We start from the raw sequence: 23,751 nt of genomic DNA, 5'->3' as shown, positions 1-23,751 counted from the left end.
TGGCCCAGGATTGGGCAGTGTTTTGTTCTGCTGTGCATAAGGTTGCTATGGGCAGGTACCGACTCAATGGCACCTAACAACAACAACACAGTATGATAAATGTCTCAAATATCACCAACACTCATTGCTAGGCTAAACTTATAGAAATTACTACTTTTACTACAAAATCTCAGTATTTATTATGTTAATAAAGATCTATATCTATTACTACATCAGATCTTGTTTTCTATAATATTTTGATAGATGTCTTTTAATACAGTGTAATCCTACACGAAGTCAAGGACTTCGTTCTTCATGGGTCAACTATCAACACTCATAGAAGCAGTAGTCAAGAAATCAAATGATGTATATAGCATTAGGCAAATCTGCTGGACATGACCTTTTTAAAGTGTTGAAGAGGAAAGATGTCAGCTTGAGGACTAAGGTGTGCCTGACCCAAGCCATGGTATTTTCAATAACCTCATATGCATGCGAAACTGGACAGTGAATAAGGAAGACTGTAGAAGAACTGATGCTTTTGAGTTCTGGTGTTGGAGGAGAATATTGAATGTGCCATGGGTTGCCAAAAGAAGCAACAGATCTGTGTTGGATGAAGTGCAGCCAGAGTGCTCCTTGGAGGCCACGATGACTTCGTCTCTCATACTTTGGACATACTGTCAGGAGGGACCAGTCACTGGAGAAGGATACCATGTTTGGTAAGGTGGAGTGTCAGAGAAAAAGAGGAAGACCCACAGTGAAATGGACTGGCAAAGTGGTAGCATCAATGGGTTCAAGAGGCAACAATTGTAAGGTTGGCCCAGGATCAGGCAGTGTTTCGTTTTGTTGTGCACAGGGTCGCTATGAGGTGTTACTGACTCAATGGCACCTAACAACAACAACAATCCTATATATTTATACTGTTGTTGTTAAGTGCTACTGAGTGAGTTCCAACCCACAGTGACCCATAGGGCTTCTGAGGAACAGCTGGAGGATCTGAATAGCTGACCTATGGTTGGAGTTCAGTGGTGATCCCACAGTGCCATGCCAGGAGTCCATGAATTTCACACTCTAAAACAGTATTTTAAGAAGGGGTCCAAGACCAGTCAAGTGAAGAACCCGAATTAGCCTGTCTACGGAAACAAGGGAATGGATAGTTGAGACTAATCTAATAGATGGCAGCCACACTGTATACAAGAAGATGGGTCAGCAGGAGAATAAAGGGAGAATGAAGGGAAACACCAATGTCAGACTTCATGGGATTTATAACACCCCAAACAGCCCTAGACCACTGGTGCACACATGGCCATGATGCATCCTAACTGATGAAAAGTATCTTATTTTTCCCCTTGGCTTTACACTGCCAAATTCACAGTCCTACCTTAGGGGTAAAAAGCGAGTCCTGTAAAGGATTGCACCTAGGGTCCACTGAACCTCCTTGTCATAAACTTGCAAGGCGGTCTTCAAATTTTTATAATTGACAGGAAACGAAAAGCCCCTATGAAACACCTCAAACATCCAGGCAGATTTGAAGCACTGATACCTGCAAATACAAAGCACAAACAAAAAAGCAGACTGATCACCTGTTAAAACAACACTGCAAAAATATCACCCTGCGTAATGACATCTCTCACTCTGCACCTAGTACTGGGGGAAAGGCTTCACTGTGCAGCTTTCTGATGAGTCAAACCACCTGGATGTGTTTTCTAGTCGATTTAGTTGATTTATATCCCTTGTCCCACAACATGAAATAGTTTACCTGTCAAATCAATTAACTCACAAAACTTGGTCTCTGCATTATTTAATACAATGCGTGACAGTCCCTACCTTAGGCATGCCGTCATTTGTTCACTAAATTAATACTGAGCAAGTTCCAATCTCCCTGAACTTCAGTTTATTTATTTTTTAAAATGAGAAGTTGTCTTTCAACTCTAATTTTTTATGATACTACATATTTATTATAGGCTACTTTTTACAAGGCACTAGGCTGAGTAGGTAATAAGATTTAATAAATAGTATGATATAGTTGCTGCTCTTAAGTGACTTGCAATGAAGGAGGATTTTAAAATAGCAACAAATAATTACAAAATAAAGAAGAATAAGATAAAGTTATTAGAGAGACAGAGTTGGTGCTATGAAGACTTAAGAGAAAGGGATGGAGTCTGATGAGGGGACAGAGGAAGACTCAAAAGTGACAGTGTCTGGCCTGTCTTACAGTCTGAGGAGGGTTTTAACATGCAGCGATAACAACAAGGGAACTTCAGGAGGAAGAAACAGAAAACTCAAGGGGACAAGTGTCTGTTCAATGGGAATGGAGGCAGGAGGAGAGAAGGAGGGAAGACTGGTAAGGATGAAGAGGTAGGTAGGTCAAGATGACAGGTCAGCGGGTCAAACCTGAATTAAAGGCTGCTCAGAAACACTCTGAATAATTCCCCTTTACTTACTTTAGCCTGTGGAGGTCAGCATGAGAGGCATAGAGTCCACGGTCAAAGCGTTCCCGCAAGATGGACCACTTGGTTGCACAATAATCCTGAAAGAATTTCATACAAGATAAAGTATTAGTAAAGGTTTATTAAAACCTTTTTGCTCCGTATTAAAAAAAAGGCTGACCAAATTCCTAATTGTATCATGCATATCCTTTCAGTTAGGAACCATATAGGTTTAACTTATCATATATGTGTACAATCAATGCAAACCATATAAACACTCACTAAATACTTCAGGCTCAAAAATATAAAGCCAAACCTATAGTTAAAATGAATTTCACTGCCCAACCTTTGACGCTGTTTAGCTTCTCCCTAAATGACTGCATGATACAAGCATAAAATTTTGGAAGAGTGAAGCAGTATTTTAACTAGCTCAAACTGAGCACTCACATCTGTGCCAGACACAATACAAGGCACTGGGGCTAAAAGGATGATTACAAAGGGCTTTGTATTCTTTGTGATTTTCTTGAAGTTACTATGTGCCTTAATCTGTGTTTTTTCTGAATACTTAAAACAAGGGAGGACATGACTCCAACCTCTATTCAAAGGAGGAAGAAATGAAGTTTAAAAAGATGATGGCGCCTGTCTGGGATATGCAATATGGACACAAGGGGGCAGCACTTAGCCTTGAGGTGAGAGAGCAAAGACAAGTCATTTCAGACAAGAGAGGAAACACCAAAAACACAGATGAGACACAAACACAGCCTAGAGTCTGAGAAGTAACTGCCAGAAAGCTGAAGGGAACTTAGGAATGGTAGGAAGGTTAGCTGGAGTATTTTCAGATGTGGCAGAAAAGAACAGAAAGACAGCAAAGTGAGGGTACTGATAACACCTCGGTTGTCAATGGAGTGGTGGGGAGAAATCAGCTTTTAGTGGACACTGGGCTTCTGTTATATTTTCCTCACCCACCTAAAGGGAGTATGATTCCCAGCCTGTACTAGATCACCTTATACTTCACTTTGTTCTCCTCTTGGGGCAGGCTTCCAAATATGAAGGGAGGTGTAACCTGCCATTGTTCATACCAGTCTCTTAAAAGCACGCAGGAGAAGTTTTTTTTTTTTTTTTTTACCTTTGCAGCTTTAGTAAATTTAGCAGCATTGTAGTCTCCCCCCATTCGTAACACATCTTCAGTGCAATAGTAAAATTCAGAAAAGCCGTAAAATTCACTGTTCTGGAAGTGAATTGGAGGCTGGTAGATCCCATTGAGGGAAGTCTGTGTTTCATTTGTTTTATTCATGAAAGGCTGAATGGTCTCTCGACACAGGCCAAAGTCTCCTGTTCCTCTGAGGTACATGGTCTGTCCGTTTTGTTGGATTTCATCCTTAATGTCTAGGGGCAAGCAGGGATCCAGGTACGGAGTATCAGGAGTCAGACCGGTCTGTTTACCCAGGAGCCTACAGTACAAAGAGAAACTATCATTAGACCTACAGAAAACTGTTTTTTGAGAGGGGATGGCTGGTTAATGTTTCTCAGAATATACTCTGTATAATATTACCCTGCAAAATGTTCTGTGGAAAAATAAAAAGGGGTCTCAGGATCTATTAAGCTAGGAAATGCTGTACTCAATTCTTCCTTGGAGATGCCCAATACACTTAAGCAGAGCCTAGTTCAACAACCTGCCAGATCACTCAGTGCTTCCCTTCCCTCAGCATACACATTGTCCTTCCAGAGTTCATGGCTAGGAACATCCTCTCTAGTCACACATTCACTGAAGTCCAATACTTAGCAACTGTGTTGCTCCCAAGTACATTTTTGCCCTTGTTGTTGTTGTTATGTGCTGTCAAGTTGGTTCCGACCCAGAGGGACCCTGTATAGGGTTTCCAAGGAGCGGCTGGTGAGTTTGAACCTCCAACCTGGTGGCTCAAACTGACTTTGCTGTCTAGTGCATTAACCCGCAGTACCAGACCTTGTTATTTTAATTATACAGAAATGTATGAAATGTGACTGTAAAAACAAGGTCCTATAAAAACACTAGGTGAGGTGCTTTAGAAAGATAATGATTAAGGCAAGTTGCTAGAAAGACAGCCATTCAATTAGGTGGGGGCAAGATTAAAAAAAAAATTGGGAAAAATCTTGGTATTAGAGTAATTTGTAAATATCCCAGCATTCTTTAAATTCTGTAACGAAGTTCAAACTGGCATCTAGTTGAGTGAGTGCAGAGTATGCAGCAGAAATGATAGAAGACTACCAGGGGAAAGCGTCCTAAGGAAAAGACCCTGGTTCACTGCAAAAAATTGGCAAATAACTGTTTATTAAGTATTATAATAAAATACTTAGGGTTTGAATCTACTTTTATGATTCTGTTCTGATTTTGTTTTTAAATCAATTACCCATTCCAATTGCAGCAGGTAACAATTTCTATTGAAGCACAGGTTCTGAGATAATCCAGTAGAAAAGCAGTGTTAACTTTAACTGAGTCATCCCCAAGTGAAATCCACTAGGCTCACTAGGAGTTCTCAATTAATGATCTGGGAATTAACATCTGTCATCCTACTACGTCTTCTCCCATGTAAGCAATGGAGAAACAGGAAAGAGCTTATGACTAAAGTTGTGGGCATCTTAAAATGCATGTGAATATAATAAATTAAGGTCTTTGGCATTAACAATTAAAAATATCAATCACCACCACTAATGGCAAATAGCTAAGTATGAATTTCAAGGCTTAACTGACCACACCTGAAAAAAATGGGTGCGTGCTACAGCTAACTGCAAGGTTGGCAGTTCAATCCTACCAGCTGCTCCTCGGAAACACTACAAAGGGTTGATATGTGTCGGAACCAACTCAACGGCACTTAGCAACAATACCACCACAGTTCTAAGAGTTTAATGAGTCCAGTCAAATGCATATTTCATACTATTTTTAGCTGCCTTACACCTAAATTAAGAAGTACTACTGAATTGTCCATGGTGCAAAACCTGACATTAGCACCATTCAGTAAAAATTAAAACTCTACCTGTGCTGTTCCCAAGTGCTTCCATGAATATTTGATTCAAATGTCATTTATGAAATATTTCTTCTATTTTGTTGTTGTTGTTGTCAGGTGCCATTGAGTCGGTACCAACTCATAGCGACTCTATGCAAAGCAGAAACACTGCCCGATCCTGGGTCAACCTCACTATTGTTGCCACACTTGAGTCCATCGATGCTGCCACTTGGCCAATCCATCTCATTGAGGGTCTTCCTCTTTTCCTCTGACCCTCCATCTTACCAAACATGATATCCTTCTTCAGTGACTTCTCCTCCTGACAGTATGTCCGAAGTATGAGAGACGAAGTTTAGCCATCTTGGCCTCCAATGAGCACACTGGCTGCACTTCTTCCAACACAGATCTGTTGCTTCTTTTGACAGCCCATGACATTTTCAATATTCTCCTCCAACACCATAACTCAAAAGCATGAATTCATCTACGGTCTTCCTTATTCACTGTAAAGCTTTCGCATGCTTATGAGGTTATTGAAAACACCATGGCTTGGGCCAGGCACACCTTAGTCCTCAAGCTGACATCTTTGCTCTTCAAAACTTTAAAAAGGTCTTGTGCAGCACATTTGCCTAATACAATACATAGTTTGATTTCTTGACTGCTGCTTCCATGAGTGTTGATAGTTGATCCAAGAAGAATAAAGTCCTTGAAAACTTCAGTTCTTTTCTCTGTTGATAAGAATGTTGTTTATTGGTCCAGAGGTGAGGATTTTTGTTTTCTTTACATTGAGATGTAATCCATACCGAAGGCTGTGCTTCTGATATTCATCAGTAAATGTTTTAAGTCCTCTTCACTTTCAGCAAGCAAGGTTGTATCATCTGCATATCGCAGGGTGCTAATGAGTCTTCCTCCAATCCTGATACCATGTTTTTCTTCATAAAACCCAGCTTTTCGGATGATTTACTCAGCATACAGGTTGAATAAGTATGGTGAAAGAATACAATCTTGTTGCACACATTTTTAAATTTTAAACCATTCAGTTACCATGTGCTTTTCAAACAACTGCTTCTTGGTCCATGGTACAGATTCCACATGAGCACAATTAAATGTTCCAGAATACTCATACTTAGCAATGTTGTCCACAGCTTGTTGTGATCCATACAATCGAAAGCCTTTGCATAGTAAATAAAGCACAGGTAAATATCTTTCTGATATTCTCTGCTTTCAGCCAAGATCCATCGGACATCAGCAATGATATCTCATTCTACGGCCTCTTCTGAATCTGGCTTGGACTCTGGAAGTTCTATGTCAGTGTATGCTTGCAGCCGTTTCTGTATCACGTTTAGCAAAACTTTACTTGCATGAGATATCAAAGAGATTGTCCGATGATTTCCACATTCTGTTGGGTTACCTCTCTTTGGAATAGGCACCAATATGGATCTCTTCCAATCACACGGCCAGGCAGTCGTCTTCCAAATTTCTTGACAGAGATGAGTGAGTGACTCTTGTGCCGCCTCACTTTCTTGAAAAAATTTCAATTTTTATCCCATCAATTCCTGGTGGCTTGTTCTTTGCCAGTTCCTTCAATGCACCTTGGACTTCCTCCTTCAGTATCACTGGCTCTTGATCATATATTACCTCTTGAAACAGTTGAACATCAAACATTTCCTTTTGGTACAGTGACTGTGTATTCCTTCTATCTTCTCTTGATGCTTTCTGCATCATTCAATAATTTGCCTAGAGAATCTTTCAATAACAAAAATTGATGCTTGAATTTTTTCTTCAGTTCCCCCAGCTTGAGAAATGCTGAGCGTGTTCTTCTTTTTTGGTTTTCTGATTCCAGATCTTTGCACATTTTGTTGTAATATTTGGCTTTATGTTCTCGAGCTGATCTTTTGAAATTTTCTGTTCAACTCTTGTACCTCCTCACTTTTTCCATTTGCTTTATCATCTCTATGCTGGAGAGCAAGTTTCAGTGTCTCTTCTGACATCCATTTGGACCTTTTCCTTCTTTCTTGTCTTCTTAATAACTTTTGGCTTTCTTCATGTATGATGTTCTTGATGTCATCTCACAACAATTCTGGTCTTCAGTCTTCAGTGTTTCATGTATCAAATCTGTTCTTCAGATTTGATAATTTCTTCAGATCTGTAAATTCAGGTGGGATATAGTCAAGGTCATTATATTGGTTCTTGTAGACTTTTTTTCATTTTCTTCAGCTTCAGTTTGAATTTTTATATGAATAATTGATGGTCTGTTCCACAGTCTGCCCCTGGCCTTGTTTTCACTGATGATATGGAGCTTTTCCATTGTTTCTTTCCGCAGACGTAGTCAATTTGATTTCTATGTATTCCATCTGGTGAAGTCTATGTGTATAGTCGTCTCTTATGCTGTCTAAAGAAGGTATTTGAAATGAACAAATCATTGATTTTGCAGAATTCTATCATAGCATCATTTCTGTCACTAAGGTCATATTTTCTAACTGCTGAACCTTCCTCTTTGCTCCCAACCTTTGCATTCCAATCACCAGTAATGATTAATACATCTTGATTGCATGTTTGATCAATTTCAGATTGAAGAAGTTGGTAGAATTCTTCTATTTCATCCTCACTGGCTTTAGTGGTTGGTGCATAAATTTGAATAATAGTGGTATTAACTGGGCTTCCCTGTAGGCGCATGGATATTATCCTATCACAGACAGCGTTGTACTTCATGAGTGATCTGTATATGTTCTTTTTCACAATGAATGCAACACCATTCCTCTTCAATTTGTCATTTCCAGCATAGTAAACCATGTCATCATCAGATTCCAAATGGCCAATACAGCTCATTAATGCTGTATCAATGTTTATGCGTTCCATTTCATTTTTGACACTTCCAATTTTCCCAGACTCATACTTCGTACATTCCATGTTCTAATTTTCAGTGGATGTTTACAGCTGTTTCTCTTCATTTTGAGTTGTGTCCCATCAGCAAATGAAGGTCCCGTGGGATTTTCTCCCACACGTCATCACAGTCAACTCTACTTTGAGGAGGCAGCTCTTCCCAGTCGCATTTTGAGTGCCTTCCAACCTGAGGGGCTCCTTTTCCAGCACTATATCTGACAGCGTTTTTCTGCTATTCATAAGGTTTTCAGTGGCTTAATATTCGGAAGTAGTTCTTCACTCCTTCTTCCTAATCTGTCTTTGTCTGGAAGCTCATCTGAAACCTGCCCACCTTGGGTGACCCTGCTGGTATTTAAAATACCAGTGGCATAACTTTCAGAATCACAGCAACCCATAAGCCACCACAGTATGACAAACTGACAGATGAGTGGTGGTCATCTATTTTAAGACTATCTAAAAAATTGTTATATACAAAATGGTTTATGTACTATATATAAACTTTGGGACATACACAGGTAAAGTTTTTATTACTTTTCCTATGCACACATGTGAACTTTTGTTAAATGTGGTCCTAAAAAGCTCTAGCTTGGTCTTTTTTAAAGTTTGGGCCTTCACAAGTTCGTTACGATTAACTTGATCAAGAGTATACTAACACTTATTTCTGTACAAATTAGGATGTTTTCTTCCTCAAAAATACTGCATCAAAACAAACTGCTAGATTTACTTCAACTTGACCCAGAGTAATTTGGTCTTTGTCCTTGGTTCCAGAGAGATAGTTCTAACCACCATAGACTTTCCTGAGTAACTGAGGTGCCTTTCTTACCTACAGGCCTCCAGACCACACCTGAGACTTTGTGTTAATGAGATGGCTCAGGTGAATGCTGGCCTGAAAGATCATTGTGTGGTAGTGGCCGACCTCAGGAGAAATGGGTTGATTCAAGGTAACAAGACTTTGGACAGAACAGTTCCAAAGGTTTCTTGGCTGGTGAAAGGCATGCACATGGAAGGGTAATGAGTTCTTTTTTGGGTCATGGAAGTGCTTCACTGGGAACTCTTCTATAGTCCCCCTGTGTCTCTTCATTTCTAGCTTTTTGGATGGAAAAACATACCTGTAATTGTATAGTCATTTTATGGGTTCTGTGAGTTGTCCTAATACATTACTGAAACCAAGGGAGTAGTGAGCGTCAGCAGGTTAGAAGTGAGGGAGGCTAGGAATCTCTGAGCTTATGACTAGTATCCTGAGGGGGCACAGGGAACTCCTGAATTTGCAGCCTTCAGGTTAGAAGTGAGGGTGTTGTGGGGGTCTCGTAAGTTGTGGGGGCTGGCATCTTGGCAGAGTTGATTCCTGATAATTAGGGTCAGACGAAGGAGTGCTGCATGTGGGGAAGTAACAGAGAATTGAATGTGCATTTGACTAGATCCTTACAGGAATGAATATGGTATCTTACAGAACCCATATTTCAGATTTTTGTATCCATTCACACAGCTTTCCGGTACTATGGACTCATTTCAAATAAGCAACTGCTGTGTACTTAAACTTACAAAGTAAATTTAAACTGATGACATGTTGCTTTTATTTGTATTAGATATTTTCTATGTCAGGATTTTACATAATCTCATTTTTAAAAGTTACACTGCTAAAAATGATGAAAAAAACATTACTTTGACTTCTAGATTCCCTTCTCCTGATCACCTTTCTCCTCTGCGCTTCTTATCTACCAAATAAAAGCACAGGCTGATTCCCATAAAGGATCTGAGAACACAAAGACATATTTCAATTAGATCACTGATGAGCATACTGGCAGCTCCCTGAAATCCCTAATAGAGAATTTACTCAATGGCATTTAACTACAACTACAACAACAAATTCATCTACTCAAAGGAGAATCACATTTAAACTCTTTACAACTACTTTGGTCTTTTATTACCCTATAATTTAATGTTAATACATTACTAAAGAATCTGTATCTGTATCTTCACGGCATGCCTCCAGGCCATTTGTCCCAGGAGCTGAATAAATGGTCTATTACCCCAAATGCAAAAACTTGGTAATATTCTTATAGTGAAATTTCAAATGCATCTGGTGAGCTGAAAGGTAAGAGGCCAAAGAGATGACAAATCCTTCTTTGGGGTTGAAGGATCATGGATTGAAGGCAGGATCCTGGTATCCTTGAATTCCTCCTCTCAGCTCTGCATGTTGTTGTTGTTATGTGCCATGGAGTCGTTCCAACTCATAGCGACCCTGTACAGGGTTTCCGAGGCTGTAAATCTTTACCGGAGCAGAAAGCCTCATCTTTCTCCCGTGGAACAGCTGGTAGTTTTGAACTGCTGACGCTGAGGTTCGCAGCCTGATTCGTAACCACTATGCTACCAGAGCTCCTTCAGCTCTGCAGGTTGTTGTTGTTAAGTGCCGTCAAGTCAATCCCAACCCATAGTGACCCTGTATAGGGTTTCCAAGGAGCAGCTGGTGAGCTTGAACTACCGACCTTGCAGGGTCAAACGGCTTTGCAGTCTGGTGCATTAACTCACAGCACCACACCAGGACTCCATGTAGAGAGGAGTAAATAGCTAACAATGTTGACATACTTTTGTGGACTGAATTCTCCATCCATTGCCTGGATGTTTTTTTATGAGGCAAAGCCTAAGTTTACAAGTAACTTGTGGGTAGTGGAAGATGCTTTACCTGTTCTTTTGAAGTGTGTTGGCAAATATTCTGTCTTCATATCTCTGTCGAGCAGCATTGCCACCAAATCCAAGAAACGTGGCCACATACACCCTGTATACATGCTCAGTTTGGTGAACATCACATCCCAAGTTAAACTCTGCTAGTAAGTTTTTAGCTATTTCCTCCTGCAGACGTAAGGATAACAAACTTCAGTATTTTCAGCACCACCACAAAAACAATGACCTCTTGATGAATATGCCCCTTTAAAAAGAAAAAGATTCTCATCTGAGAGAGGCAGCAATGTCTGTCTCTGTATTTCCCCAAATCAAAGCATCCTACATAATTCAACATAATGGCAACTTAAGAAATTTCAAATGTGCTGCACATTTATAATATTGTTATGATCCTTTGAAAAAGTTTATACCCTTTCTGACCAAATGAATCTATTTATGAAAATCTTATTCTTTGGAAATTATCCTAAACTTCCTAAATAGGAAGTCTGTAGACACAAAATATCCATTGTAATTCCAAGACAGAGAAAACTGGATAACATCTGAGTAGATATCCCAGGGAGGGCTTGGCTAACTCAGCTCGATTACAATCAAACATGTTTATGCAGTGTTAAATAAAGAACACAAAATTATGCAAATAGTACTATTATAACAACCATATTTTTAAAACTTTAAGAGGAAAAAGAAAAAAAAAAAAAAAACAGTGAAAAGAAATACACCAAGATGTTTGTATTTGGATCATGAGTCAGTCCATGAAAAATTTTTAATCTTGATTTTTCAATATTTTCTTCAACTTCCTTTAATCTATTGCCATCAAGTCGATTCTGACTCATAACATCCTGTTTCTGAGGCTGTGAATCTTTACGGAAGCAAAAAGCCTCATCTTTCTCCCGAGGAGTGACTGGTGGGTTTGAACTTCTTGTGGTTAGCAGTCCAGTGCTTATCCTACAGTGCCATCAGGTCTGCTTAGGTATATAAGTGTATGTGAGGGTGCTTCAAAAAGTTCATGGAAAAATAAAATGAAAATATTAAAGGAATTTTTCCACAAAGTTTTTGAAGCTCTCTTGTAATATGTAATAGTTATGTATAAATGTGAAAAAACAAACATGAGTTTTACAAAGAATAATAGTTTTTTAGAGGCATGTTTGAATAGAAAGTAAAAATGACAACTTATAACACTTGAATTTACAAAAACTTTTTTCCCAAGGAGATCAAAGCATTTATGTTGTTATTGTTATTAAGTGCTGTTAAGTTGGTTCAAACTCATAGTGACCCTCTCTCTATAGGGTTTCCAAGGAGTAGCTAGTGGGTTTAAACTGCCAACCTTGAGGTTAGTAGTTCAGTGCTTATTCTACAGTGCCACACCATTTATTGTTGTTGTTGTTAGGTGCCATCGAGTCAGTACCGACTCATAGCCACCCTATGCACAACAGAACAAAACACTGCCCGATCCTGGGCCAACCTCACAATTGTTGCCACGCCTGTTATAAATTGTTGCACACCATTTATAGATCACCCTAATAAATAGACTAATATTAACTAACATTTATTGAGCACCTAACAGATGCCTGGCAGTGCACTAATTCCAATATGTATCTTATCTCATTACTTTTTATAATAACCCTGTGGATGTTGGAAGGAGCCCTGGAGATGCTGTGGATTAGGTTGCTAACCAAAAAGTCAGTGGTTCAAATTCACCAGTGATTCCAAAGAACTGTAATCATTTACAGTCTTGGAAACAAACCTTACATAGGATCACAAGAGTCAGAATCGACCCGATGGCAGTGATTTTATGTATGTTGTAGGTACTCATAGGAGAGTGTGGTGACTGCAAACCACAAGGTATTCAGTTTGAGCCCACCAATTGTTCTGTGGGAGAAAGATGAGGCTTTCTGCTCCCGCAAAGACTTAAGAGTCTCAAAAATCCTATACAGGTTCGCTATGAGTTGGAACCAACTCCACAACACTTAACAAAAACAACAAAAGGTACTCTTATTCATATTTATAAGGAGCTTTGGTAGTGTAGTGGTTACAAATCGGGCTGCGAACCTCAGGGTCAGCAGTTCGAAACTACCAGCAGTTCCATGGGAGAAAGATGAGGCGTTCTGCTCCCATAAAGATTTACAGCCTCGGAAACCCTGTACAGGGTCGCTATGAGTCGGAAGCGACTCCATGGCACATAACAACAACAACAACATTCATATTTATAGATGAGGAAATCAGCTCAGAGAAGTTCAGTGACTTGTATAAAGTCACGCAACTAGTAAAGGAATAGAATGATGATGTAACTCAGGCTGGGTCAGCTCCTCAGCCTCAGTTTTAACCACCATATATGCTGCTGCATCCCTATATTCTAGGGGACAACGAAGCAAACCAGGCTTTGGCATGAAATTACAAATGAATAATGAGGACATGTAGTGATTCAGTAATAGATATGAATATGCTCAAATCGTCCTGGTGTTCTCTATACAAGGCCACCAGCCTACAGAGAAACTTTAAGGCAGTAGCTGAGACCACTGAAGAAGGGAATGCAGTAAACAGAATCTAAACCATCCAAAATCTGGGAGTATTCAGTACAAACCTCAGTCCTTAAAAAGGTAAAAGCTGTCAGAATCATAACAAAAATGGTATTTTCACAATCGTACCTTAAAAAGTTTACATTATTTTAAGTTTTACAATACCTGTTTAGAGAAGTGACTGAAGAGAAGACAACAACAGAAATTTAAGCATGTAACTGACACATATACCAGAGAAAAACTAAGTTCAGAAAACAAATCAGCTGATCTCAATGCACAAACACAAGTAGCTTAGCTGAGGTTTGCCTTGGATTCTTCCAGTCTCCTTCCTCCTGGGCTGACAAGGTGGTACCTCAGCAAGCACAGTAAAGATGTTTTCCGACTCAGAAAACAAAACAAAATGGATGGAGAGACGTTAAATGAAAACCAAAACAAATGGAAGGAAATTTGTACAGATAATAACCTGCTGTGAGGAGGCAAAGCTTACAGTTTTGGGGACTTCATATGCTATCTGAGTGGACACGCCGCCCATGTCGAGAATGCCCGCTGTTCTTTTGCGGAGAATGGCTTCACTGCTTTCACTGCCAGGAATGTTGACTTCCACAACTGCTTCGTCATCTGGACAAAGAAATAGTCACTGAAACAGAAGCAGTCCAGAGAACTGGGATCTTCTGAAGAGTCATCCTGTTTACACCATAGCTTTCAAGAACATTTAGGCATGAGAATAGCTCAGTCTACTCCTCTCAACTAAATCAAGTTTAAGTGGATTCAATAGCAGTTCCTCTCGCTATACTCCTACACACTTAGCAGCGTCACAACATTTCACTGCCTGTCTTTTGGATGAAACAGGGGAACTACGGTTTCTAGTTAAAAAACATTAGTTGGAAACATGATACTTACCATCTTCAATATGCTCAAATCGTCCAAGGACAAAATTAATGCCAATCCAAGCATACACACCTATAGACATTACACAGGGCAAAAATAAGAACATTTAAATTTAAAATAGTTTCTGTAACTCTTATTAATGCAGTCCTGTGCATTAATAATGTCATTCATTTTTACTCCCTGACATCATTTGAAATCCTACATGTTTACTGCTGTATTTAAGGAAGCCTGGTGCTGCAGTAGTTAAGCGTTTGGCTGCTAATGGAAATGTTGGCAGTTCAAATCCCCAGCAGTTCTGTGGTGGAAAGATGTGGTAAATACTGTTGATTGTTTTAAATGCTGTCAAGTAGGTTCTGACTTGTAGTGACCCTGTACAGGGTTTCCAAAGAAACCCTGTGGGGCAGTGGGCAGTTCTATCACTGTAAGTTGGAATCAGCTAACAGCAACAGGTTTGGGTTTGGTACTAATATATTTATCTTTTCCTTACGGTTTTCTATGAACTTTTCATTTTAATATTTATAATTTTATATATAGTTGTTGAAAATACAATTCCCTTTTAAGTTTATGGGTTGTTTCAAACCAGAGCCTTTACTTTTTATGACGTTAAGCCTATAAATTCCAAGGTTTTCAAACCTCAAGTCATCTTTGACTCTTCCCTCTCCTTTACTCCTACATTCATTCCATTGCCAAGTTTGACTGCTTCTACTTTTGAAACATTTCCTCCACCCATTTTCTTTGCTATCTTGATTTAAACAGTTAGAGAGGCAGTATTAGTCTGTCCAATCAATCTCCCTGCCCCGACTCTTCCACCCCAATCCAGTTTTGGATTGAACTGATCTGTAGAATCTAGTTCAAATCCCTTAGCCTGAAAACTAAAGATCCTTTGGATCTGACCCTAACCTACCTGCCCAAATTTTAGTATTACCATTACCTTTCAAAAGCACTATATCCAGTTAAACAAATATTTTCTTTCTCTATTCATAATGCATTCTTTCAACCAGTGTTTTTGACTCAAATAATTTCTTCTGCCTAGAATTTGCTTCTTATCCATCCCTCAGAGCTCTACCCTTATCATGTTGTTATGATTTATTGTTAAGTATCTACTGAGGCAGCTCAAATGTCACTTTCTCCATGATATTCCTAGCTGATACAAAAAAATAAAATTTCTTCCTTTGCTGAACTCTCATTATAGTTTTCCCTTATCTTCTTTATAGCACCCAAGATTCTACCTGGTATAGCAGCTAACCATGCCTCATATGTCTATAAACAATTCAATGTTAATATCTTAGTTTCACCTCAACTTATATTCTCTACATTGCCTTTCCACATACGAAGTAATTGCTGACGCCTGTGGGGTTCAGGACTGTTCCTCCCTATAGTCATCCCACCAACTTCAGTGGCAGCTTCCAACAGCCTGCCTTCCTTGCCCAAACAACTTTCCCACAACAGACCGTGTTTTGCAGCATTTTGACAAAGGCAGGGGTAACTCCTTTTGGTCAAGTTGCAGCTGCTGGAGTATCTAGTAATCCTTTTATGACTGATGCCCTAACGGGACAATTTCCAGCAGGAAGTTCACCTTATAGCCTTATGCAAACACTTGAATGGAATGAACTTTTATATGGTCACATGCTATCTTGTTTCATTGATCTTAGCTTTTAAACACAAGAGAAGTCTTTACAAAGCCTGCATTGTGTGTTAAACATTAGGTAGTAAGTGCAAACAGGCGGTTCCGGTAACAACTTTTAACCTGTGAATTGGCAGAAAAAGGTAATGGTATCATATATACTAAAATTTGGCCACTATGAAGCAACTGCAGATTCCACATTCATTATGCTGCAGTACCATACACATTTTTCTAAGAAATTAGCTGTTTGTGCATATGAGTATCTATAACCTTAATACACTATCATGTGACAAGTATTACTGGAGATGCTGCCATATACTCTGGAATGAATAACTGAAAGCCCTTTTAACTGGAGCTGCAGGTTAATGTGCTCGACTGTGAGGTTGGTTTGAATCACAAGGTTAACGGTTCAAGCTCACCAGGCACTCCTCAAAACCCTCTACAAGGTTACTAAGCGTTGGAACCAACTTGACGGCATTTACAATAACTGTAAGGTCAGCAGTTCAAACCCACCAGCTGATTCACAGAAACCCAATACAGATTCACTGGGAGTTGGAACTAACTCCGCAGCACTTAACAACAACTGCAAAGTGACAGAGTCAGTATTGAATTGTTCCTTTCTAAAGAGCTCTTCTATTTACACATGCCTAAATTATGTAGGATAAGCACTGGACCACAAGGTCAGTTTGAACTGCAAAGTCGGTGGTTCACACTTACCAGCCATTCCTTGGAAACTCTGTACAGGGTTGCCATGAGACGAAACTAACTCCGCGGCACTTAACAACAACAAATTCTTTAAAAATGTAGATAGTATCTATCTACATATAATAATGCTGATCATATTTTGCTACAGTTTACAGGTGAAAAATAAATAATAGAGAAAAAGGGGAATAATTGCTGCAGTAGTAAATTATTTTGAAATAAACGCTTTTGGGCATCTTTGTCTACCAAGATATTCCCCAAACATTATCATTATTTGTCATTTAATTTTTAAGTAGATCAGCTCTTTAAAAACATAACTAATATTTTCTTAGAGTATCAGAGAAGAACTTCTCCTTCTTAGCAATACATCAGCAAAAGGATCCAACAGATCAACAATTGTCATAATTTTAAAAAGCTGCATAACTTGGCAGAGAACACAAATCTTTTCTATGAAGATGAGTCAAAAATATTAGCCTTAAATGTGACAAAGACAATTTTGTTTGGTATACTGTGGTAAAAATATATACAATAAAATACATGCCAATTCAATATTTTCTACATATACAATTCAGTGACATTAATTACATTGTACAAATTGTACAACCGTGCCTGCCCTCTTTTTCCAAATTATTCTATCATTAACATAAACTAAGTGTCCCCCAAGCAAAAACTCCTTTTCTCACAGATAATTTTTAAGTGGCTCAATGTGTGGATAATGTTGTTGTTGTTGCTAAGTACTGTGGAGCCGGTTCTGACTCATAGTGACCCTACATAGGGTTTCCGAGGCTATAAATCTTTACGGGAGCAGAAAGCCTCATCTTTCTCCCACAGAACAGCTGGTAGTTTCGAACTGCTGACCTTGAGGTTAGCAGCCTGATTCGTAACCATGACACTACCAGAGCTCCTTGGTCTTTATTATCTTTTAATGGTCTTTATTACCTTTGGGTAGTAAAGGTAATAAAGACCATTAATACAGGTAACTAGTTTAGACATTTAAAAATTATAATACTTCAAGGCTATGATTTCTCAAATTTTAAGATATTGAGAGATTTAATAGGGTTATACATTTGGGAAATGCAAAGAGCTTAAATTTCCAGACTTAGGCTGAAACTGAAGCCTTATATAACTAACCTTCTTGCTTCCCTGAAATTACTTCTGCATGGGAGTCAGAAAACAGAAAGTCAAAGTGCACAGGGATATCAGTCAGGAGGTCTTCCAGGATGGCTTTCTGCTGACTGTAAAGCAATCAAAATTTACATATCGAAACATTACATTCTCAGTTTTTGTTTTGAAAAGAAAAAAAAAGGGGGGTGGGGGAGGAATAAGGGAGGGAATAACTATATTGTTATTAAGTGTTGTGGAGTCAGTTCCAACTCATAGCAACCCAATGTAGGGTTTTTGAGGAGCTGCTGGTGGATTTGAACTGCTGGCCTTGCGAGCATATTCTATTTAAAACAGTTCATTTTAAAACCAGAGCAATTCATTGGCAAGATTGTATATTTGAGGAAGAAATTTCCAGAATGAACAAATTATATGAATCCTATGATTCTGAGGACGGCGTTGTCCCAGAGTAGCATTAACAGTTAAGTGCTCACCTACTAGCTCCAAGGTTGGCAGGTGGAACCTTAGAAGGCAGATCTGGAAATCTGTTTCCAAAAGGTCACGACTTTGAAAAACCCATGTCTCTGTGAGTAAAATCGACTTTACAGCAACTGGTTAGGATGTGAAACTATACGTATACTTTTAATTAATAAAATAGAAGGTCAGTTTTTTTAATGAAAATTTATAGCATACTATTTATAGTCATGGAGTCCTGGTATGGTGCTACAGGTTAATGCGCTAGACTACAATGTCGGTTTGAACCTCAAGGTTGGTGGTTCAAGCTCACCAGTGTCTCCTTGGAAATGTTCTACAGGGCAGCGATGAGTCGAGTCATAACCAACTCAACAGCACTTAACAACATTTATTGTCATAAACAAATACACTGAAAGATATTTGTTGAGTTCTGGCAAAAGGAATATTTAGATTGGAATAAAGAACGCTGGTTTACTTTGTCAAACACAAATTAAAAGAAGGAGAACAGGGCCCACTCCCCAGGTGCAGGATCACCTTTCCGGAAGGATTCTCATCCCAGCTGTACAGAGAATGTAGAGAGGAGTCTCTTTGTGTTTTGCCCGTGGCACATGCTCTGCAGCAAAGTGCAAGAGTGGAGAAATGTAATCACTGACTTTCTCTGGAAAGGTGGCAAATTCTGAAATGCCTAGAGAAACAGGACACTTCAATTAACAAGTAGATCATTTTAGCTGACAAGTTATATTTCTTTAGTGTGGCTCATTTGAGAGAAGTAGAAACTATGCAACACGCTCTCCTAGTTTTGTCCCTATGCCTCTGGCAGCTGTTTCCAAAGCCTCCTATCTAACTTAAATGTTGATGATATTACAGGTTCAGTCCTCTGCCTACTTCTTCTGTCATCAAGATACACAGACTTGATTGAGCATCTATTATGTGCCAGGTACTTGGGATTAATAGCAAATGAGACCATCTATGCCCGCAAGAAACATGTTCTTGAAACACCTTCAGTAAACTCACTTACTCTCATCTCTGCCATCACCACCTGTGCTGCTGTACTCCAAACTACCAGCATATGGTAACTATCTACTTGATGTCACCATGGGGTTGTCCTCATATCCATCTGATCTCAATTTCCACTATAAACCTGCTCTTACTGTTACTGCCTACCTCAAGGGCCACCATCTCTGGCCACCCAATGCTCTAAATCAGCATCCTGGATAAAATTGCTCTGCCATGCCCATTTTGAGTTTCAGAGACTGCCTCTCCTTGGTTCATGTTTCACTTTATTTCACTTTTCCTCATCTCTTCAAGACACCATTACACTCTGCCAGCCTGCTACTCTCCTACCCTCCAGCCTTGGCCATCCGCACCATTTCCTACCTAAATGGCATCTTTTCTGGGCTTAAAATTCCTTTGTGGCTCCTTAATGTCCTCCATAAGGTTCAATGCTTCACATCAACATAAATATTCTACCTTCTATCTTCCTGTGGTCGTTAAGGTTTGAAACTTAGCTGGGCCAGGATTCTCAGTGGTTTAACATGTAGTTATCACCTCATGATGAGATCGAATATGATTCAACTAACCCATGATGTCACCTTATATGATCAGCTCTGACTGAATGATCCTAGGGTGTAAATCTTCTCATCTATAATGTTAACGAGGTCTGATATACTTTGTAGGATTAGGCTGTATCTGAGTCAATGTCTTTTGAGATATAAAAGGAGAGAGAAGTGAGCAGAGAGGGACCTACTACCACCAAAACAGATGAGCCAGGAGTGGAATGTGTCCTTGGACCTGGGGTTCCTACTGTGCGAAACTTCCAGATCGAGGGGAAGACTGAAGCTAAGATACACAGGGATATCCAAGGAATGCTGGGCCTACAGATGCTGAAGGGAAAAAAGGACCTTTTCTCAGAGTTGCCACCCTGAATTTGGACTTGCAGCTTCCAAACATGAGAGAATAAATTTCTGTTTGTTAAATCCATCTGCTTATGGTACTTCTGTTATAGCAGCACTAGAGAACTAAAACACTTCTGTGCATCTTCATTCAGCCTCTGGCTATAGGGAACTAACATTTCCATCATGCACCATACTCTGGCAGCCTCTGGCTATAGGGAACTAACATTTCCATCATGCACCATACTCTGGCCTTAGGGCCTTTGCACCTCTTTCAGTAACTGCCTTTTCTCTGTCTGCCTCCCTACTCTCTACCCCATTTCACCTGACTAACTTACACTCACCCTCTGGGCTACTTCCTACGTGGAAATCCTCCCTAATAAAAACCTGAGGCTTAGTTAAGTCTCTCCTGAGTGTTCTCATGACAGACCAGCCTTTAGCACTCATTAAACCATATCCAAATTACCTTTTCACTTGTCTGTCTTAGTACAACTGGAAGTTTAAGGGTACAACCTGTGTCTTGCTCAAATTAGAATCCACTGCACAGGCTCTGGCAAATAGTTGGTACTCAGCAAATATTTGTTAAATTAATATATATCAATTGAATATTTCCAAAAGCTAACAATGTTTGTTTCAGAGATTAATATATTGTGATCCCCCTACACTTGACTGCTGACAACTGTGACTCATAGCAACCCTACAGGCCAGAGAACTGCTCCATTGGGTTCCCAAGGCTATGATCTTTATAGAAACAGACTATCACATCTTTCTCCCACAGAGCGGCTGGTGGGTTCGAACCACCATTCTTTCCATTACCAGTCAAGTGCTTTAAACACTGCACCACTTGGATTTTAAAAATTGTAACTCAGAAATATTAAATTATTTGAATATTTGAATTAGCAGAATATGGACACACAATGGAGTAATATTTCAGTAGGTATTGAGCCCAACACTAGACTGAGTCTATTCAGGAAGGAAATTATTAAGACACTTGAATGCTATGCATGGGAGTTTATACTGCAAAACAAAGAAATATTATAAAAAGGTACTTTAATTTCCATTTCAAACACTCCCAAGTGTGACACTAGGTTCCGCCTGATTTTAATGGGATTCTTTATCTTTCTTGGGACAACATTATAGCTGTCCTTTTGTTCTAAAAGGGCAATTTTAAGGCATGAAAAATTTCATCTTCTTCTATGAGGGCAATTTAATGACAGAACCGGATACGTAAAGCTAGATGAAAGCAAGGATTCAGCATTTTCTAGGGGCTTCACAGAATGCCATGGTGTGGTGCTGTAGGATCAGCACTGGACTGCTAACCACAAGGCTGGTGGTTCAAACCTACCAGTCGCTTCTTGAAAACCATATACAGAGTCACTATGAGTCAGAACCAGTTCGACGACACTTACCAATGACAATAATTGTACAGAGCCTGATAATCAATTCACTTACCAGGCTTTATTTTCATAACCACCGGCTTTCTGTTTTTATCCCTCATTTGTCTAATATCCAACAGATCATGAGGATTGCCATTATGCCTCGGCCAGCAGTACACAAATATTCGAGACCCACTGCTCCCACAGTCCACCACAATACCGTAGTTCACATTGGGGTTATTGGTATCGGTAGCTTCAATGTCAGTAACGCGTGCCAAGTACCTCGTGTAGAAAAACAAACACACTTAGACAGAGGATATCATCCTGCAACCACTAGAGAAGATGTAGTAAACAAATGCTATGTCAGTGACTTCTAAGCTGTATGCCACTGTAACATTCTGCCAACTGATGAAAGAATGAAAAGAAAACAAGTAATGGTGATAACAGCCATTTAAATCAGATATATATTCAATCTTCCTCTAACGAGATTCAAACAAGTTCTGAAAAGCAAAACTCCCTATTTACAAACTATCAACATTAACTCAAAAATCAGTTTAAAAAATATTACAAGAGAAGCCTATGTGTAAGTAATTATTGCAGGGACATTTATGATGTGGGCTTAGCAGTTAACAGCTAACAAATTTTAAGCAAGTGATTTTTTTCATGCCACCATGTACTTAGGACTGCATTCAGTTCCTACAGTCACATGCTCCCCAAATTCCAACCTAACGCCAAAGTCTTGAAGTTATAAAATAAAGGGATGGTAGAAAACAAATGTTTTATTTTTGTTTTGTTTTTTACCTCTTACCTTTGAAACTTCTTGTCTCTGGATAGCCGCCCATACTTATTTCGGATTATGACAACAGAAAAGTATAAAAGTGAAACAGTAACAGCCAGAATGCTTATGACAATAATTTGGCGCAAGTTGGTATTCAGGATTCGAAGACACCCCACAGGAGAGATGCTAAAATGCCAAGAAGCAGGCAAAAGGCAGGAGATGCAGATCCTGAAATTATAAAAACAAAAAAAAAAGATTTAAAATCAATCTGTTCTAAAGAGGCTCCCTCCCTTAAGATGACCCTATAGTAAGGTATTCAGCCTGAGCTGCTTGGATTTCCCTTCCTGCAGGCATCTGTGTACCACTTTGCAATAGAATTCATTATCATGAAGTTATATAAATGAGAATTCATCACAGATGAGTTTTTTTGTCTTTTTTTTTTTTTAAAAAAAGGGGGCCCTGGTGGCACTGTAGAATAAGTACTGGACTGATAATCATCACGTCAGCAGTTCTAACCCACCAGCTGCTCAGAAGGAGAATGATGAGGCTTTCTGCTCCTGTAAAGATTTAAAGCTTTGGAAACCCTACACAGTTTCACTATGAGTTGGAATCAACTTGATGGTAGTGCATTTGGCTTTCTGATAGTTTAATAAAAGGAGTCCTGGTGGTTCCCAGGGGTAAGCATTGAGTTGCTAATTGCAAAGTCAGCAGCTCAAATATCTCTATGGGAGAAAAATGAGGCTGTCTGCTCTTGTTAAGATTTACAGTCTCAGAAACTGTAAGGAGCAGTTCTATTCTGTCCTATAGGGTTGCTATGCATTGGAATCCATCACTAGTAGTGAGTCGTTTTCAAAAAAGATTAGAGAATGGAACCAGTAAACACAAGGATGAGCTGGAAAGAATGTTGTTACATTGTGAAGTTTAATCAATAACACAAAACCTGTATGAACTGTTAAATGGAAAATCAATCTGTTCTGCAAACTTTAACTCATATCACAATAAAAGGTTATGTTCAAGAATAAGTTCAGTAAGACAAATACATAAATCAATAATGAAAGCAAGTTTAAAGATGATGAAACAAAAGGAAATTTTATTACAGAAATGTATATAAGGTAGGTTTGCAAATTTGGCTAAGACCTAGTGCCAAAACATTGTCTATTAAATTATTGTCTAGAAAATTATCAATATCTCAGGAAGAACACCACCACAAAAACAGCCACCACTACTCTGTCAGTTTGTCGTATTGTGGTGGCTTGTGAGTTGCTGTGATTCTGAAAGCTATGCCACCGGTATTTTAAATACCAGCAGGGTCAACCATGGCAGACAGGTTTCAGATGAGCTTCCAGACTAAGACAGACTAGGAAGACTGACAAACTACTTCCAAATATTCAGTCACTGAAAACCTTATGAATAGCAGAGAAACACTGTCAGATATAGTGCTGGAAAAGGAACCCCTCA

General features: G+C 39.2%; 1 protein-coding gene across 1 annotated transcript in view; it reads right to left on the bottom strand.

Moving 5' to 3' along the window:
- ENTPD4 (ectonucleoside triphosphate diphosphohydrolase 4) overlaps positions 1-23,751 on the bottom strand; it is a 32,447-nt gene that overhangs the window by 1,627 nt on the left and 7,069 nt on the right. Inside the window, exons 2-11 of the mRNA XM_006864445.1 lie at positions 22,324-22,521; positions 21,592-21,797; positions 18,782-18,932; positions 17,804-17,907; positions 14,359-14,418; positions 13,922-14,076; positions 10,950-11,116; positions 3,532-3,856; positions 2,421-2,506; positions 1,358-1,519 (exon numbers count right to left, since the gene is read on the bottom strand). Of these exons, the coding sequence (XP_006864507.1) occupies positions 1,358-1,519; positions 2,421-2,506; positions 3,532-3,856; positions 10,950-11,116; positions 13,922-14,076; positions 14,359-14,418; positions 17,804-17,907; positions 18,782-18,932; positions 21,592-21,797; positions 22,324-22,521 (1,614 nt within the window). The remainder of the gene's footprint in view (positions 1-1,357; positions 1,520-2,420; positions 2,507-3,531; positions 3,857-10,949; positions 11,117-13,921; positions 14,077-14,358; positions 14,419-17,803; positions 17,908-18,781; positions 18,933-21,591; positions 21,798-22,323; positions 22,522-23,751) is intronic.

Source organism: Chrysochloris asiatica, unplaced genomic scaffold (genome assembly GCF_000296735.1).
Source record: "Chrysochloris asiatica unplaced genomic scaffold, ChrAsi1.0 scaffold00064, whole genome shotgun sequence".
Classification (NCBI taxonomy): Eukaryota; Metazoa; Chordata; class Mammalia; order Afrosoricida; family Chrysochloridae; genus Chrysochloris; species Chrysochloris asiatica.
This window is presented reverse-complemented; position numbering and strand designations above follow the sequence as displayed.